The 18,466-nt window shown below is 33.0% G+C and overlaps 1 protein-coding gene across 3 annotated transcripts in view; it reads right to left on the bottom strand.

The window, feature by feature from the left end:
- LOC118205597 (ubiquitin C-terminal hydrolase 7-like) overlaps nt 1-18,466 on the bottom strand; it is a 166,255-nt gene that overhangs the window by 38,295 nt on the left and 109,494 nt on the right. For all 3 annotated transcript variants that reach the window (XM_085811679.1, XM_085811676.1, XM_085811677.1), the window contains exons 26-29: nt 13,771-13,879; nt 3,289-3,366; nt 2,618-2,721; nt 2,326-2,494 (exon numbers count right to left, since the gene is read on the bottom strand). In XM_085811679.1, the coding sequence (XP_085667805.1) occupies nt 2,326-2,494; nt 2,618-2,721; nt 3,289-3,366; nt 13,771-13,879 (460 nt within the window). The remainder of the gene's footprint in view (nt 1-2,325; nt 2,495-2,617; nt 2,722-3,288; nt 3,367-13,770; nt 13,880-18,466) is intronic.

Raw genomic sequence — 18,466 nt, 5'->3', positions numbered from 1 at the left:
AGGTGTCCCCCCCACACTTTTCGACACATTACGGGCACTGTTATTTCAGCAGGATGATGACCATGCAAATGTTTCTCAGACTACACAAGCATTCTTTAGGGCACAACAGGTTTCGCTTCTTCCATGGTCTGCTTATTTCCTCGATATGTCACTCACTGAGCATGTTCGAGATTTAATCGGTCGGCGACCGGCTCATACACCTGGTTGGGCACACACTAAGACTGCACTGTGTCAAGTCGTAGCCATACAGAATACCATTTCCCAGGATTACATTCAGAACTTGTATGATTCAATGCCATAATGTGTACAAGCTCTCATAGTTCAAGGCGGACAGAAAGTACTGATTTCTGAAGGTCTTTTTCTTTTTTTGTCTTGTAAATTCGAGTGCATTGTTCAATAACTTTAAAAACTAACTACCTTAGGCAAATGGAAAAACTGATAAATACATAACTAATGCCAATAATGGTGGTGAATTCTGTAACAGGTAATTCAAAAGCACTTAGCCTAAAAAGGGAATAGTGTTGAACATGCAAATGCATACACCCCAGAAAACAGTGTGTGTGTGTGTGTGTGTGTGAAAGCTTTAACAAAACAACGTTTGGTGCAGTTAAAGCTATGCTTAATAATTCTAAAATGGGGGAAAAAAAAAGGTGGACAGATGCTCCCGGATGTTTTGCACAAATTTGGAACGAGGTGAGTCATAATAATATCTGAACCCATTACGAAATCTTCCTAAACAGAAAACTTAGTTTTATTTATTTTAAATGTTTGGACGTAAAGCATATGTTGGCATACCAAAACAGAATAGAGACAAATTACAAACAAAATGCAAAAAAAAATTTTGGTAGGATATGCCAAGGAAACTAAGGTTATAAAATATAGCTACCAGAAGAACAGAAATCAATAGAAACCTGTGATGCCAATTTCATTGAAAGAATGAATGCAGTAGATAGCATCCTAGGCCAGAAACCTAAAACTGAGTTTAAAGGATCAGAAATGTTACCAGAATCGGATGGAGAAAAGGAAATTCCTACAAACCAAATAAAGAGATCCTGTAGAGAAATTCTGTAGAAAAAAAACAGTTGTCAGATTAGGCACACTGATGTACAATATCACTTCATTACAAGATGGTGAGTGATGGAGTGTTTGACGTCGAATTCATCTCCAGCAAATTAAACAATGTGGACCTATTTATAAAGGCATGTGCCTGATATGGATTAAAAAAAAATTGTTTCACTGTTTACAATATTCAGGAAGAATTTAAGAATAATAAGTATTGTGTCCATATAATACAACAAAAATGTGAAATTTTTTGTAGTTCTATGCAAGTTTAATTTTAGACTTTGCATCAGTAAAAGGGGGACATTGTTGGCTTAATATTTTGTTAGTCTTTATTGCCTTGTAACTTAATATCCATATGCCAGCAAAATCATCCTCACCTTCCACAATTTGCTGCATTCAAATACAAAACTCCTACTGACAGGCATAGTCACCTAGAGTCAGGTGTTGCAAAAGGCATGGTTTGAAACGTAAATGCTGCAGCCAAGCATTCCACACTGTTTTATGCTGAATGCCCAGTTCACGGCTTGTACAAATGGTTGACTTCTGTGGGCTGACCACAAAACTCTGTCATGATTTCTTCTGAGATATGCAGTCACCCCTCCTGCTTTTCTCTATACACAGACAACCCATATCATGAAACTGAAACCAACGCAATATCCTCTAGTAACCAGGCACAGCTTTTATGTATTTGTGCACGAATGCACACTGAATGCTCATAATCAACAAACACTTCACTTATTCTAACACACAAAAACTATTTTCCAGCACAGTCATAATCTTGCAGAATACTGTCGCAAGCCTGCCATATAGTGTACATGCCAGCCACGAGGCAGGCTTTTTAAACTTAGTGAATTTATCTACCTTTCATGTATCAACCATCTTTGTACATCATAAATCTGTATATAAACAGTGCTTTAAAGCCCGATGAATAATTTAGATTAACCTTGTATACTGTTTGCATAAGGAACAATGATTTTAAAACTATGCAAACTATTGAACAATATGTTTAATATAATACAGCAATTCCAATGTGTGTATTATGCACATTTATCACAGAATTTTCTCAAGTAATAATTAAGTATGTTTAAAAAAGTAAAATGTATTTTTATGACAACTTTTTAAAATGATCCTCATATCTCAATAATCATTATAAAATAATGAAATTTTACAAATATTATATTATTATATTATTTCTATCAATATACAAATATTGATAGAAAGTACTCATATCAACATAAATTGTTTTTATCAAAATCAACAAACCTTCTGGAAATGAGCTACAGGTATTAACAGTTCATCATCTGCTATTTCTAACTCATCCTTGGGAATTTCTTCAATTCTTATGGACCTCGCACTTCCATTACCTAACGAATCTAAGGGCATTTCTTCCCTTTGAACTGCAAATATCTTGTAGCTTATTATTTCTAATAACCTAAAAAATAAAGACAGATCTATGCAAGAACAAAACAGCTTCGTTTCAATTTAGTACAATGCTTTACAAATTTAACAGTTCAACACAAAATGGAAATTATTTGTATTAAGTGAAAATACTCACCTAAGTCTACCAGAACCATTATCTGATAACTCTACTTGCTTTTTGGCTTCTTCCAAGAGATCAGCTACAAAGCCATTCTTACTTGGATATAATACTAGTTCTTTCTAAAATAATGATGTTATGTTTGTTAAAATAATTTGTTTAACAAATTTCTGTTATTTGGAATTGTTCAATATATATATAAAATCTATCATAATACTTACACAAATTTATAAGTTTTGAAAATGCTACAGATATTAAAACAAACAAGAAAAAAATTTGCCTACTTTTACCTCAAAAAAATTCTGTAGTATTAAGATATAATACTAGTTCTTTCTAAAATAATGATGTTATAGTTATTGAAATAAATTATTTAAAAAATTTCTGTTATTTGGAATTGTTCAATATACATAAATCTATCATAATACTTTCACATATTTATAAGTTTTGAAAATGCTACAAATATTAAAACAAAGCCCCCCCCCAAAAAAACTACTACTACTTTAACCTGAAAGAAATGAAGAATTCATTATATTTTAACCAAACAGAAGGTGGCAATGATTAAAATATGGAATAATTCTAAATTACTCTGCATTTAAAATTTGTAAAAATCTTATACAACTGCATATTAATATATTTAAAAAATTTTCAATTCATTTATCTTCCATTAAACAATATAAAAAACTACACACCTCTTCTTTTAATTTACTATTCACCCACGTACACTTGAATTGCTTTTTATTCTCTAGTTCACTAACTTTAATATTCATCTGAAATATATAAAAATATTAAGAAATACATAAAAATTTCATTTGAATTTTCTATAATTCATAATAATTTTTTATTTAAAAAATTGAGCAAAACAACTTGAAACTGGAAATACCAAATTTTCTCAACAATGCATTTTTTCTCAATTACATTATCCAAAAAGTTATTTGAAAAGCTATTGCGAAGATTTACTAAGGTTTCCTTGCAAAGTTGTTCAGCATCCTTATACGAATGCTAAAAACATGCCACTTTTTTTTTTTTTTTTTTCATGTGATACACATATAAGCAAATAGCATTACCATGTATTACATTTTTTATTTAATACTTATGCTTAAATCAGAAGAATAATTAGTTATTTTAACATAAGAAGAGAAATAATGCAATCCTTTGAACCTAAGATGGTAGACCAAAATTATTTTATATGCCAAAAATGCATTTAAAAAAATGACAAGACAAAGAAAAATGTCACTGGTTCTTAATTTGAACAATTGTACCATAGGTAATAAAAAAATCTCATTTATTAAAATGGAACTATGGCTGCACACTCAAATACTTTCTCATTAAAAGCTGCTTATTAACAACAAACAAAAGTCTGAAATGTTTAAGATTTTAAATTACATCCAAAGGGGCTTTTTTAAACATTTTGTGTGTTACATTTATTTATTAAATATCACATTCTTTGCACTTAAAGAATAAAATTCAGTTCAACAGCAATATTGCAAAATAGTTTTAAAATGAACATATCTTTAGAATTTCCGATACAGAGACTCACACGCTGGAGATAAAAATGTTTTTCCTGTACAACACTGCCATTGCTAGCTTTGAAATCGTTTTTGGTTAATCAAAAATTCGTTAAAGTTTTACAAAATAGGAAATCAATAATAAAACAAATTCACTTTGTGGCAACAGTCTGAAAAGTGATTCACTGTTTGTAGTGAATCAACACATAATCGCAAGACAAAAACAATAGTCCTTCAGGGACAGAGGCCTTTGGACTACAAAAGAAGACACAAGAATGAAAGAATAGTATTTCATTCATTTCAAATCATATTATTTACTATGCATGTTTTACTTTTCACTGATAATTTTAGTAAAAAAAAAAAAAAAAAAAATTTAACTATATTTACAGTCAACTCTCAATTAAACCATGAATGGAATTACTAGGTTTTTGTCTTAAAAAAGTTTATTATGCAACAATAAAAAACATTGCAATCACCATGGAATAAAACTTCTAACGCATGGCACATGGCAGCCATCTGCCTAAGAGGGAGAGATGCCTTTGTGTATAACATTCTAAAGAAAACTTGTTCATATTCACATACAAAAAAGAAAACAAAAATATAGAATAATGCATATGTGGATCTACAGGATAATCTACATACTTACCACATGAACTCTAAAAATAAAGTCCTAACCAACTTTTCTTTTCCATGCAAATTTGAAATTGGTGCATCATTTATGCTCTCTTATAAATAAATATCTCTTAGTATTTTCTGATCATTTGTATCCCTAATAAAAGTCATAAATTTTTTAGCAACTTTGGAGAGCATTTGCAAACTTATTGCAGACTAATTTTTTTGCCAGTAAATGCCCCACAGTCAAATGGCAACACTAAGAATTTAATACAACAATGAATAAAATTTAAAAAGCAAGAAACACTGGTTATAAAAACATTTACTTCTCTTCAAAAATCTCTCTCTCTTTTTTTTTTTTTTTTTTCTGTCCTTATTCCCATGTGCACAGCAATCTGTTTTAACTTAATAAAAACATCAGAGATTTGCACAAACTCAGCATTGCACACCAGCTAATGCAATAGCAATATCTAGCTTGCCATGTAAATACATTTTGGCACCACTGAAAATTGTCACGTAATTTTTGTAAAACGCCACGTAATTTTTGTAAAAATTTGTAAACGACATGCCTAATGATTTTTGAGGGGGAGGGGGTTGATGGAGATGTGGATAATCAGAAAGCATCTATTTTTCTTTAATAGCATTCGTACAGTGTGCAAAAAAAGGGGAGACAGTTTTATATCTCCCGTTCTAATAGGGCCGATTGGCAAAATTCAACTTGAGTTTTTCATATCTCAAAAGCACAACTTAGGTTGTATTAGATTTATATATAGCATTGTTCTAATAAAGGTATTTTGACACAAAATTCAGACTTTTGAAATGATATGCTGTTTTTTTTCCTCATATTTCGATTCTACGATTCAAATTATGGCAAACTGTCAAATTTTGTAAAAATCGCACGTGTACTTTTTAAAGAATTAGCTTTCAAAGTTTTAGCTCCTCAATGTTAATTGAACTCGATATATATTTATTAATCTCTCTCTTTTTACATGATTCCTTCTTCCAGAATTCGAAATTTAGGCTTACTCCAAATATAATTCGCACATTTTTAACGATTTATATTAAAAAATTTTTTATAAAATGTTGTATTTTAATCTATAAAATTTTCAACATCGTCTTTACAGTACATGTATTTCTTTTCTAGACACACCTGCAAAAAATTATACTTTATTCAAAATTTTCCAAGATACACATGAATTTACATATTGGAACGTTTTGAAATTTGCTTATTTTTTTCCCGGGGGGGGGGGGGGGGGAGTAGTTTTTTCCTGCTCATCTACAACGAAAAAAAGAAATAAGAAATAGAAAATAGGTTGTTATAAATTAAGAAGTTGGCAAAAACTGAAAAATACACCAAGATAACTTTTTGATTTTCTTTATAAATTTCGCACCAAATTTTACAAAATTTAATATTTAGACATAATTTGAGTCGCAGAATCGAAATATGGAAAAAATTGGTATGTCATTTCAGAAAATGTTCGATTTTGTGTCAAAATACCCATGTTAGAATGATGCTATATATGAATGTAATATATATCCTAAGTTGCACTTTCAAGACATGAAAAATGCAATTTGAATTTCGTCAATTGGCCCAGCAGAACAAGGGATATAGCACTGTCCCCCCCTTTTTTTTTTGCAAAATATACCTTAATTCCATCACTAAAGATGTTTATTTTTCTGTTATTTATAGTATAACATTCTTATTTCAAAAACTAATTTTAACCTGTGTAATTATTTTTCAGGTTAAACTGCTTAAAAGTAGAAGTAAAGTACTTCAGCATTATAGAGGTTACTGAGTATGCTTTGGCGAAATTAGCGACATTTCAAAATACATTTGCCAAGTATCAAAACAAAGCACAGGAGCCTTCCCCCCCAAAAAAAAAAAATTACCACATTATAAGAACATAATAAATAAAATTTATTTAACAATTAGTAAAACATGAAATTTAATATGTATTTATCTTTCCAGAAATAACATTCACATTTGTGTAAAACACAATTTGACAGTGCTTTGTCTTGTTTCACCATTTGGCTGCAGTTTCCTTATAAATAATTTCATTTACTGGCATTTTTTTTTTTTTAAATACTTTTGCTTAGCGTACAAAATACTATGCTCTTGGTAAGAAAACCACTGATTTTTTTTTTTTTTTCCAGCTGATAGCAAGTTAACTATGGTCAACACTTTCTAGGAAAAATTAATAATAAAGAGTGAAAGAGCAAATAACATTACAAAAAAACATTCTTATTTTAAAATTTACAGAAAGTTGCCAACATTTAAAATGAACGTAAGTAATGACAGAAAGACTTCATTCAATCAAAAGTGAATATGAAAATTAAAAAATGTAGCAAATTATAACTACCACAAAAAATTTCTGTTCCAAGCAATGTTTTTCTAATTGATTCCAAGTTAAAATGCTATACATTTTACCAAAAAAAAAAAAAAAAAAAAAAAAAAAAAAAAAAAAAAAACTGAATCTATAATATCACACAGACAATGTCGTTGACTGCTGTGGCGGCGAGTTTGGTAAACTCTTCTTTATTGATTGATATTCTGATAAACATTGACTTTATTGTGTTAAAACCTGTTTTATTCGAAAGATTATATGTTCCGGTTTCAGAAAATGTATTGCTCGTTTGATTATTTTGAATAGTTTTAAACTTATGAACTTTAAAAATTTCGAATACTGAGCTGACGTGGTGGCGAGTTTGGTAGGCTCTTCACATTGATTGATAAACTGGTAAATATTGACTTTGTGCTGAAATGGGTTTTAGTTGAAAGATTTTATGTTGCGGTTTCAGAATATGTACTGTTTGCTTGAATACTTTACATAGTTTTCAAATTACGAACTTCTAAAAATTTGGATATTGAGCCAGGCCTAATGGATGCTGCCTGTTGACATTTGAAAAGCTGGTGCATCAACTGCTTAAGTCTTTCTACCTGATGGGGGCAGAACTTGGTGATAAAAATGTAGTATTTTATGGAAAATTATTTTAAGAGTTTTACATTGTGATTCTGATATGAAAATGGACTTTTAGACATTTTTGAATTTTATAAAATATTTTATTTATTTGTGAATATGTTCTAAACTCGCATCTTGTCCCAGTCTTGCGTGCTTACATTAAAATCAATGATAATACAAGAGAATCCATTCCTATGGATAATAAGATTCTGGAAGACGACGAAGATGTATTTTTAGTGATCGATAGATTAAATAAAGTTGTTGAGGATATGAGAGAAAAAAGAATTGCAAAGGCACTTATTGAAATAATCAAGGATTAGTTTACATTGCTAACAGGGTGACTCGTCATAATTTAATGGATGTTGAAATGGGAAAAATGAAGAAAACGGAGGATAAATTGGAAAACTTAATACAAGACATCACTGAAATAAAAGAATATATCAAAGCATATGTGAAAGTTAGGGAAAACAAAGAGAATGAGGAGAAAGTGAGTGGAAATACTAGTGTAATAGATACCAAGGTTGAGAGTGAAGATAAGGTAGTGAAACCTAAGGGATCTGAGTATAATGAAATTGTAATAAAATCACTTAAGAATAATATAGATGTATTTACGGAACTGAAACGAAATATCAATCCACCAAATTTAGGCATAAGAGTTATTAATTTTTATAGTAGAAAAAATGAAGATGTGGTTGTGCAGTTAGCCAATCGAGAAGATTGTAAAATACTTGAAAGAGCAATTGTTGAAAATGAGAAACTAGCGAATATCGTGAGACCTCGTAGGAAAAAATTTATTAATCCGAAGGTTATAATTTATAATATTTCAGATATTGTGGAGGATGATCAAATCATTGAAAAAATGAAAATAAAATGTAAATGTGGTGGAGACTGTACTAGGCCATTGTTTAGGATTCCGACAAGTGAAAGAGAGGTATCTCATCGTGAATTTCAAATCTCTGGTGTCTGTCAGGGTTTCCTTTTGGAGGAACAGCGATTGGTAATTGGATGGAAATCCTATGCAGTAAAATTGTATCTACGTCCAAAGCGATATTCAAATCACTATGGATATGGTCACCTGAAGAAATTTTGTGAGAGCGAATCAGCATGCAGTAATTGTTCTTTAAATCATTTTAAATTGGAATGTAAATTGACTGCCAAGTGTTGTATCAACTGTAAAAAAATTAATGAGAAGTATGGTACCAAACATGCAGAAGATCATGATGTTTTTTCAAAAGATTGTCCGGTGCTTTTGGAAGAAATACGTTTTATTAGAGATCACTTGGATATGTAAAAATTATAAAATTGTGCTGGATTAGCACTTTGCTGGGACTGACAATTTTCCTTATTTTTATGTGTTTTTTATTTTAGAGATTCTATTTTGTATTTCACAAATTTTGCAAACTTCTATTCCTGATTTTTACAAGAAGATTTTTGTACTATATTGGATTTTTGGATCCTGATTGTCTCGCCCACCTCCCGCGTAAGGTAAGAGACTTTTGATATTATATTGACAAATTTTAAGTGATTTGATTTTACATACTATAGCTTTTTGCAATAAAGAAGAGGCTGAGTGGTTTTAAAATTTTTTGAAATTTGTTTTGATTGTTGAGATTTTAACTGATATTTTACTGCTTTGTTTGGTTTTAAATATGAAGATTTTAAACTTAAATTTAAATCATTGTGCTGCTGCAGCAGTCCAGCTCTCAGCTATAAAATTTTGAGTGATACCCCAGATATTATTGCGCTGCAGGAACCGTATTATATAGAAGTAAATGGAGGACTATAAACACAGATAACGGAAGAGCGGCCATTATTATTGTGAATGAAAATTTTGAGTTTTCCGTAGGGGTGGCCACCGATTGTATTGTGACAATTACTGTAGAAAGGGAAGGCTTTAAAATGAGTACCACCTCTGTTTATTTATGACCGGCGGAAGACCTGAATGAACACCTTGGTGAACTGGAAGAAGGTTTTAACGTATATGCAAAAGATTTTATTATAATTGGCGATTTTAACATTAAAAGTTTTAACTGGGGGGCTAAGATTTTGGATCAAAGGGGGATTTTAGTCAACGATTTTATTTTACAACATGATTTACAACTTTTTAATGATAGTGATTCTAAGACCTACCTTTTCCTTGCAGGTGGGTGTTGGATGGACTGATCTCGCACTTGGGTCATTGACACTAAAAATGAGGAGCACTGAAATGGAAATTCTAGATGCTGAACCACTGAGTGATCATAAATATGTTTTAATGAGAGTGACAGATTTCCAAATTGAAGATGATTACTCCTTTGCTTATAGTAGAAACTTAAGAAAAATCAAACATATGCTTCATAATATTGGTAAAAGCATTGAATACTATGAAGATAGAATAATTAAGTGCGAGACATCAATGGAAATTAATGAGTGTGTTTCTCGACTGGAAGAATTATTAATCGATAATATGGATAAGTACCTAAAAGTGAAATGTAAGAAAAAAACAAAGACAAATTACTAGTTGGTGGACTCAAGATTTGGACAAGCAAAGGAGGATTATACGTGCACTAAGGAAGAGTTCCCAGGTTAGCAAGATCGATGATAATTCAGAAGTACAACAAAAATCAGCGTTATATTTACAAAATTTTCACAGGACTAGTTTCGATGGTTTTACCGAACCACCATCCTCAGCTGCAAAACCGCAAATGTATTTATTCGGCGTGTTATTGTGTCTTAATCGATGATAATGTTAGACTTAAGAGAAAAATTGAATACAAAAGAAATTTGGCTATTTACAAAAAGAAAATTAAAAAAACTAAAAGAAACTATATAAATAGGATCTTTATACTAAATAAGGAGTATTATGATAATTATTATTGGACTGCAAAAGGAAGGTTAAGAAGTCAAATGATTTTGAAACAAGTCACGGGAAATAGGGGTCGCTTCCGTGGAGGAGATTTATAGGAAAATTGTGGAAGAAGTCGTATATGGAAAGCAGGATAGTGATTTAAGTATCGTAGGGGAGGTCAATATGGAAGATGATTACAGAATTGAAGATGCCTTTATCTATGAAGAAATTTCTTATACGATTAAGTGTTTAAGAGTCCATTCTGCCTCCGGATTAGACAGGATCGGGGTTTGACTTATTAAGAAATTATTTGAGGAGTTTCCTTCATTTCATTTGATTTTATATAATAGATGTCTTTATTTGTGTATTTTTCCAGATGCTTGGAAAATTGGTCAAATGATACTCATTCCAAAAGGTATTGGAGGATATAGACCTATTTGCCTCTTAAAGACTTATGCAAAAATTTATGACAAACTAATTACAAACATAATTTAACACAAATTAAGAGAAATAAACTATATTAATGACAGGTAATATGGCTTTCAACGAGGCAAGTCTACGGATTTGTCCTCATATAATGTTTTACTTCATTTGAAAGATAAGAAGCAAAGACATCATGTTGCCCTGATCTCTTTCGATACCCGTGGAGCATTTGACTCAATTATTTGGCCGTCCATGCTATCTGAACTGAAGAAAATAGGGATCACAAAACAACTATTTGAAATTATTAAAGATTATCTATAAAATAGGAAGATTCTTTTCAAAAATAAAAATGATTCTGTCCATCTTGTTTACGATATTGAAAGAGGATGTCCTCAAGGCTCCTTGCAGCGCACCCTTGTTCTGGAGCCTCACTGTCAATAAAATTTTTATTAACATGACTGGTGTTGAATTATTCTGCTTTGCTGATGATATTTTGGCTATTGTCTATGATGACTCGTTAGAGAAACTCGAAAAAACTTTCAAGAGTTTAGAGGAAAATTTTATGAACTGGAGTAGAGAAGAAAATATAGAGTTTAACAATGAAAAAATAAATGTCATTTTCTTTCCTAGGGGTGGTAAGGCTACTAGAAAACCAAAGTTCAAATTTAATGGCATAAAGATTAATTTTAAAAGTCACTTTAAATATCTTGGAGAAATTGATGAAAAGCTAACTTGAACTATTGAAAATTTTAAGGCGATTCACAGAGATATAGAGAAAATTTTAAAATATTATAGAAGTGTACCTTTGATTCACAAACTTTAAAGTTAAAAAGCACCACCCTTAGAGATATTTATTTAAATGTTATTAGGCCAAAAATTTTATATGGTATTGGCATGTGGGGCTGCCAGGCAGGGGAATTAATTAGACTGAGAACTAAACTAGATTCATTGCAAAGGAGCTAGCTGCTTGCAATCACAAGAGCTTTCCATACTGTTTCTACAGAAGTTATTTGCTTACTAGCTGGCATTCCGCCACTCTCAATTTTTTATAACTTTTATTAGGAAAAATTTTAATCAGCTATGGTTTTAAAAAGATTTTAACATGTGAAAATGGTGATGTTTTAAATGGTAATGCCTTGACAGGAAAAGATTTTATTAATATACATCCAAAAGATTTCAAGGGTATACCATACGATAAAGATATGAATACTATACTGGCATGATTGACATATACACTGATGGCTCCGGACATGAAGGTGGAACTGGTTGTGCTTTTGTTATCTTTTATTACGGAATCAAAATCTATAATGGAAAAATATGATTAGAAGGAAATAAATCAGTGTATCAAACTGAAGCAGTTGCAATTAGAAAGGCACTGTGGTGGAGTTATAAAAACTTAAAACAGTACTTTACAATACATATTTATTCTGATGCTCTCTCGGCCCTACAAGGCTTGGCAAATCCGGAACCAAGCAATAGACTTCTTTTGGATATAAAAAACATTTATAACAAAATAAGAGAGAAAAATGGTATATATTTTCATTGAGTCAAGGCACATATTGGTGTTATCGGAAATGAGAGGGCGGAAATGCTATCTAAAGAGGCTGCCCTGGGAGAGGGTGATATTTATGATGCTCTTAATGATTCCAGAAGAATTACCTTGAGAAAAATGAAAGCAAGTATAATTCAGAAATGGGCTCGAGAATGGAATGGTTCAAATAAAAATAAGGGTTACTTGAGGATTTTGACCATAAAAAGAAAAGTGGACCTCTTTAATAATATAGATACTATTCAAGTTATTATGGATCATGGTAGATTCCCGGCCTATTTAAAACGTTTTAATCTCCAGGGCAATGATCAATGCTTGGATTGTGAGAAGTACGGAAATGCAGCTCATTTTATGGAAGAATGTAAACTGACCGAGAGTGTGAGGATGAGATTTGGAAAAATAAATGAACAGAATATAATTGAAAAAAGAAAATTCTTGAATAGCTATGCAACAGAAATTATGAGGATTCTGAATGAAAACAAGACTATTATAGGAATAGAACATTAAATATCTTAGTTTTTCTTTTGTTTATGAGTTTATGTGTTGGATGAGTGAGTTATGTGTCGTCTTACTATTTTTTGTTTTCTAACCAATTATGCTTATGATTTTCTTTTTGTATTGTGTGAGTGTATTTTTAAAGATACGTAATCTGTGTTAATCTGTTTAATCTTTTAACTTTTTTTTTGTTTGTTTGTTTGTCTGCGTCGGGTGCGCTGCGTTAACCATGAGGCCGAGATTATTATCGGCCAGGAGGGTTGCAGCATAGTCGTAAACTAAACTAAACTAAACAGACAACATCATAATCAAAATAAAATCCACTGCAAATTAAAATTATGGGATTATATTAACAAAGCTTGGTGACTAATTTTCCTATTTTGACAATGGACTACAGTTGACACTATAATCCTAAATTACCACAATTGTTTACACTTTGTTTCTAGAAAATACAATAAGATTTATTTCTCCTTTCTGTGTCTTTTAACTGCTTTCAGATTAACTGCAATTCTGACTCAACATTCCTGGTAAATTAAGAGTTGACTGTATGAGCTTAGGTATTTTGCATGTTTTATTATTTACCTCTAACAAATTAAGCCTTGCTAAATACACAACTTATCATAAACATATGTATTAAAGAAAATATAATGTATATATATATATGAAAAAATAATGTATATATATGAACTATATTTATGAAAAAATCTCATGCATTAGACACATATCCTAAACCGGTTTAAAATTTATGAAAATACAGTAGCATGCTTATGTTATACTTCATCTAAACTGATGACACTTACCTGCTGATAATATATTTTTTTAGGTTGTCTACCTTTAACTGCTACAAGAAGTTCTTTTAGAGTTCCCTCATAAGTACACCTTAAGGGAGCACCAGGGCCATCTCTGTGGCTATAAAGTAAAAATAAACAATATCTAATGTGGACACCACAACTCGCTTGTATGGTCTATTAAATTAAATACATTTTTGTTACATTTCATTTAAACTTATTTCCTTGAATTTCATCAGAGAGATATTTTTCATTCAACCTAATTCAGTTCTCACTTCATGGTAAGGAAGCATAAAATCTAAAAAAAACTTCATTAAATATTGTAAAATATAGAAAAACATAGAACACTAAATACAGTTAAAAAGATAGATTTTTAAAATTAAATTTTCTATGCAAAAGCAAGCAATTTGGCTAGCAGTCCCACTTGAGCAAAATATACTCAAGTTAGGCACTAACTGACTTAATTCACTATTCTAGTTTCAAATGCAAAGAAATCGCTACCTCGATAGGGTTAGCACCACTTAAAACTTTTAAATTGTTGAACATTCTACAATTATTGCATGCAGATTAACTAAAGGCATAAAAACCTTAACCGGAACATAAGAACAATACAATTCAATCACTTTTAAAGGAAAAAATACACAATTAGCCAACATATAAGAATAAGAAATACTGAGTTCATTGAACTGGGTAACAGAGTGGGTATATACACTCTTGTCACAAAAAAAATATATGCACCCAGAAGAAAATGAACTACTGTCACGAAACTTAACATATATGTAGTGTATGAAGAGACAAAAAATTAATTACAAATTCAAAATGAAATATAATTTTATTAAGGAGTCATGGCATGAAAAAGGTTAAAAATCAGTAAGTAGTATAACCACCTCTGACGGTTATACAAGCCGAAACACGGCAGGGCATTAAATCAAGTAGTTCATTTATGAACCCTTGCAGAAGATCATGCCATAATCTTCGCAATTGGGCAGTTAATTCAACATTAATCTGGTATAACTGTAGTTGCCTTCCTAGCATGTCCCAAACATGCTCTATTAGTGAGAGGTCTGGTGACCTGGCAGGCCAAGGAAGTACATCTTATCCTTGAAGACACTGTTGGAAGAGTTGTGCAGTATGTAGACAAACATTGCCTTGCTGATAAATTGCATCTGGGCGCCATTATAATATAGGCAGTACAGCTGGCATTAAAATGTCGTCCACATAACTGGAAGCTGTTAGTTTCTTGAAGATGATTAGAGGTGATGGTGTGTTCCAACAAATCATTTCCCACACTGTCACACATTGTGTAATCGCCGTATGCTGCTTGACAACAATTGCAGGATCAGACTGATGGCCTGGCCAATCTCCACATGTGTGCGCTGGTCATCAGCACTGAGACAATCACGATTCATCACTGAAGATAACACGCCTTTATTCGGTCACATTCCAGCTCGCCTGAGTTCGACAAAAATCCAATTGACACTGCCTATGTATGATGTATGGTCAGAGGTAGGCATCTTAATGGACAATCGGCAGCATATATTTGTTTTGGTCAGTCGTCTCCAAATGGTTTCTCTTGATACCCCCAGATTCCTGGAAGGTAGCCGCTCTTATGGTTGTGTGATCTTCGCACTCATTCGTATTCCTGGGACACCTTGACCTTCTGAAACAGTAGACGATTCCTTCTACAATCCATTGTCGCCAACACCGAGCCAACTACCATATCGCTCCATCTAAAGGAGGTGGAAGATACACCCTTTCTCAAAGTCTAACAACTGTTCATACTGCCGCTGGTTACATCTCAGAGGAATCTCTAGTTACAATACCATCCATCCAATTGATAGATTCGCTTGAATAGCCCTACAGCATGAACAATCATGCTTTTAAACTCTCCCAGCTGTGCATATCATATGCACATAACACGCTTACCCTTGTCTCATTGGCGTTGAAATTTAAATCATTTGCAAATCTCTTACCAGACTGCATTCCTGCCGAGTTTCATGATTGAGGCTTGAATCCTTCTGAGTGCATATATACATATTGTTACGAAATGCACAGGCACGGTGAGATAGCTTCCCCACAAAACAGATTTAGAGTTGCCATAAAATAGAATGAGAATGCAGTGTTGCTATATTTGGCAAGAAATCACCCATTTGGCGACAAAAGTGGCGATATGCCATGGACTGATGGAGAACCTTCTGGAACGAATTCTTACCAGTTTAGCCCAGAATGTTCTCGAACACAAGCCGACAGCTATATAAACCTGCTGTTCCGCAGTCAGTTTACCTCATCGAGAAGGCGTGTGTGCCTCGTCTAGAGTGCGAGTTAGTCGGTATTGAGTTGGTGTCTCGTCTATCGAGTCAATCCCTGCGGAGTAGATCGAATTGACAGCTGGGCAGCGAGTGTCGAGTGTGTCGTTGAGTTCACCGAAGGAGTCTCTTAGTGTATTGCGGTTAGTGCATCATCGAGAGAGCGTATTGAGCTCTGGCAACGACTGAACCGAAGAGTCGGGAGCCGTGGTGCATTGCAAGTTGTCACGTGGAGAGTCTCGAGAATACGTGGAGTTCCGAGAACGACCAAGCAGAGTCAGAAGTTGTACTCCAGTGCTTTGCAGTGACGCTGTCTCCACTGTGATAGCCTGATAACCTGAAGGCTGTGTTGATTGTTCCAGCGGGTGTACAGTAGACTTTGACGACTGTAAACGTGTTTTGGAACTGTCCTGATAATACTGGCTAATAAAGTGTGTTTGGATACTTCATCAAGTAGTGTCATCATTATTCACTCTAAACCCGTACGAACGTGAAAGAAGAAAGTAATGAAACAACTGGTGTCAGAAGAAAAACGTAACAATATATTTGTATAAATTTGCTGCACCTGACTGCAACCAAAAAGGGAGGTGCAGAACTGCATGTTAATGTTTCCCTTCATAATTCTCAGTACAAACAGGGAATTCATTGTTCAGGGATCCCGTGGTCAGAAGGCTAAGTATGCTTGGCTATAATGTGTGTATTGACAGTTTTGGGATGTTAATTTTGAAACATATTGTAAACTAAATTTTTGTAACTTTTTTTACTTCCTTGTCCGAAATAAAGGAAGTAATGTAATCTTGAAAAATTTTGGGTATTATATTTCCACGAAAATATCTATTCTGACTGCTCACAAATCTATTTGAACCATGTTTTTCCGTGACATCTGTACATGCGGACACAATAAAGGACTCTTTTTCTAAAATGTTGACATCTTACAAAATGTCAGCATTCTAAGACTACTTGTTCTTGAGTTATGCAAGATCTATGCATATAGATGTCGTGAAAGAATCCTTTCTGAATCCATTTTGGAAAAAAGCAGCCTTTATTCTGTCCGCACATACAGATGTCGAGTAAAAACATGGTTCAAATAAATTCGTGAGCAGTCCGAATGGATATTTTTGTTGAAACATGATACCCAAAATTTGTCATGATTCCAATATTTCCTTTACTCTGGAGAAGGAAGTAAAAACGTTTACAAAAATTTAATTTCTAACATGTTGAAAACATTCAAAAACTGTCAATACACACATTAAAGCCAAGCACAGTTAAGCAAGCATAGCATAACGCAGGATCCCTGAGCAGCAAGTAGCCTGTTCATACTGAGTATAACGAGGGGAACATTGTTATCATTTCCATATTAAAATTTTATGGTACGAGGTGTATTCGGAAACTAAGTACCGTTTTGAAAAAAAAAAAAAAAAAAATAGTAAAACAATTTTTTTGATTCCAATTTCATTTTTACATGAAAATACATGTCTTAAACTATTTTTCAACATAGTTTCCGCCAATGATCAAACACTTGTCATAGCGGGTGACCAGTTTTTGTATACCATCATCAAAGAAACTTCCCGCAAGTTTCGATAACCACGACTCCACAGCATTTTTCATGTCATCGTCAGATCCAGAGCGCTTGCCACCAAGCTCGCGTTTCACGTGCAGGAACAAGTGATAGTCGGAGGGCGCCAAGTCCGGGCTGTATGGCGGGTGATCGAACTGATCCCAGTGAAACTGTCGAATTAACGATTGAGTGACACCAGCAGTATGGGGCCGAGCTTTGTCATGGAGCAACACAATTCCTTTACTGAGCATTCCTCTTTGTTTGTTTTGAATGGCACGCCTTAGTTTTGTTAAAGTCTCACAATATCGTGCCGCATTAATGGTTTCACATCTGGGAAGAAATTCAGTAAGCAAAACGCCTTTCCTATCCCAGAAGACAGTGCACATGATTTTTTGTGATGACATTGTCACTTTGAACTTTTGTTTTTTCGGAGAACGAGTGTGTTTCCACTCCATCGATTGTTGTTTCGATTCTGGTGTGAAATGACACACCCAAGTTTAATCACCTGTCACAATTTGGTTTAAAAAGTTTTCTCCCTCATCACTGTACCGCGTGAGAAATGTCAGGGCACTACCAAGTTGCTTTGTTTTGTGAACATCAGTGAGCATTTTTGGAACCCATTGGGAACACAGTTTGCGATAATTCAAGCGGTCAGACACAATTTCGAACAAAACAATACGTGAAATTTGTGGAAATGCCTCTGAAAGAGTTGTCATAGTGAAGCTGCTGTTCTCATGAATTGCTCCATCAACTTTCCTTACCAAATCATCGGTGACAACAGAAGGCCGATCACTCCGAGCCTCGTCGTGGACATTTGTTCGACCTGCATTAAACATTCTTACCC

This window comes from Stegodyphus dumicola, chromosome 2 (genome assembly GCF_044657685.1).
Source record: "Stegodyphus dumicola isolate Sdum_Otavi_A_Nest chromosome 2, ASM4465768v1".
NCBI classification, from domain to species: Eukaryota; Metazoa; Arthropoda; class Arachnida; order Araneae; family Eresidae; genus Stegodyphus; species Stegodyphus dumicola.
Note: the sequence above shows the minus strand (reverse complement) of the source record. Positions and strands in the feature narration are given on the sequence as shown.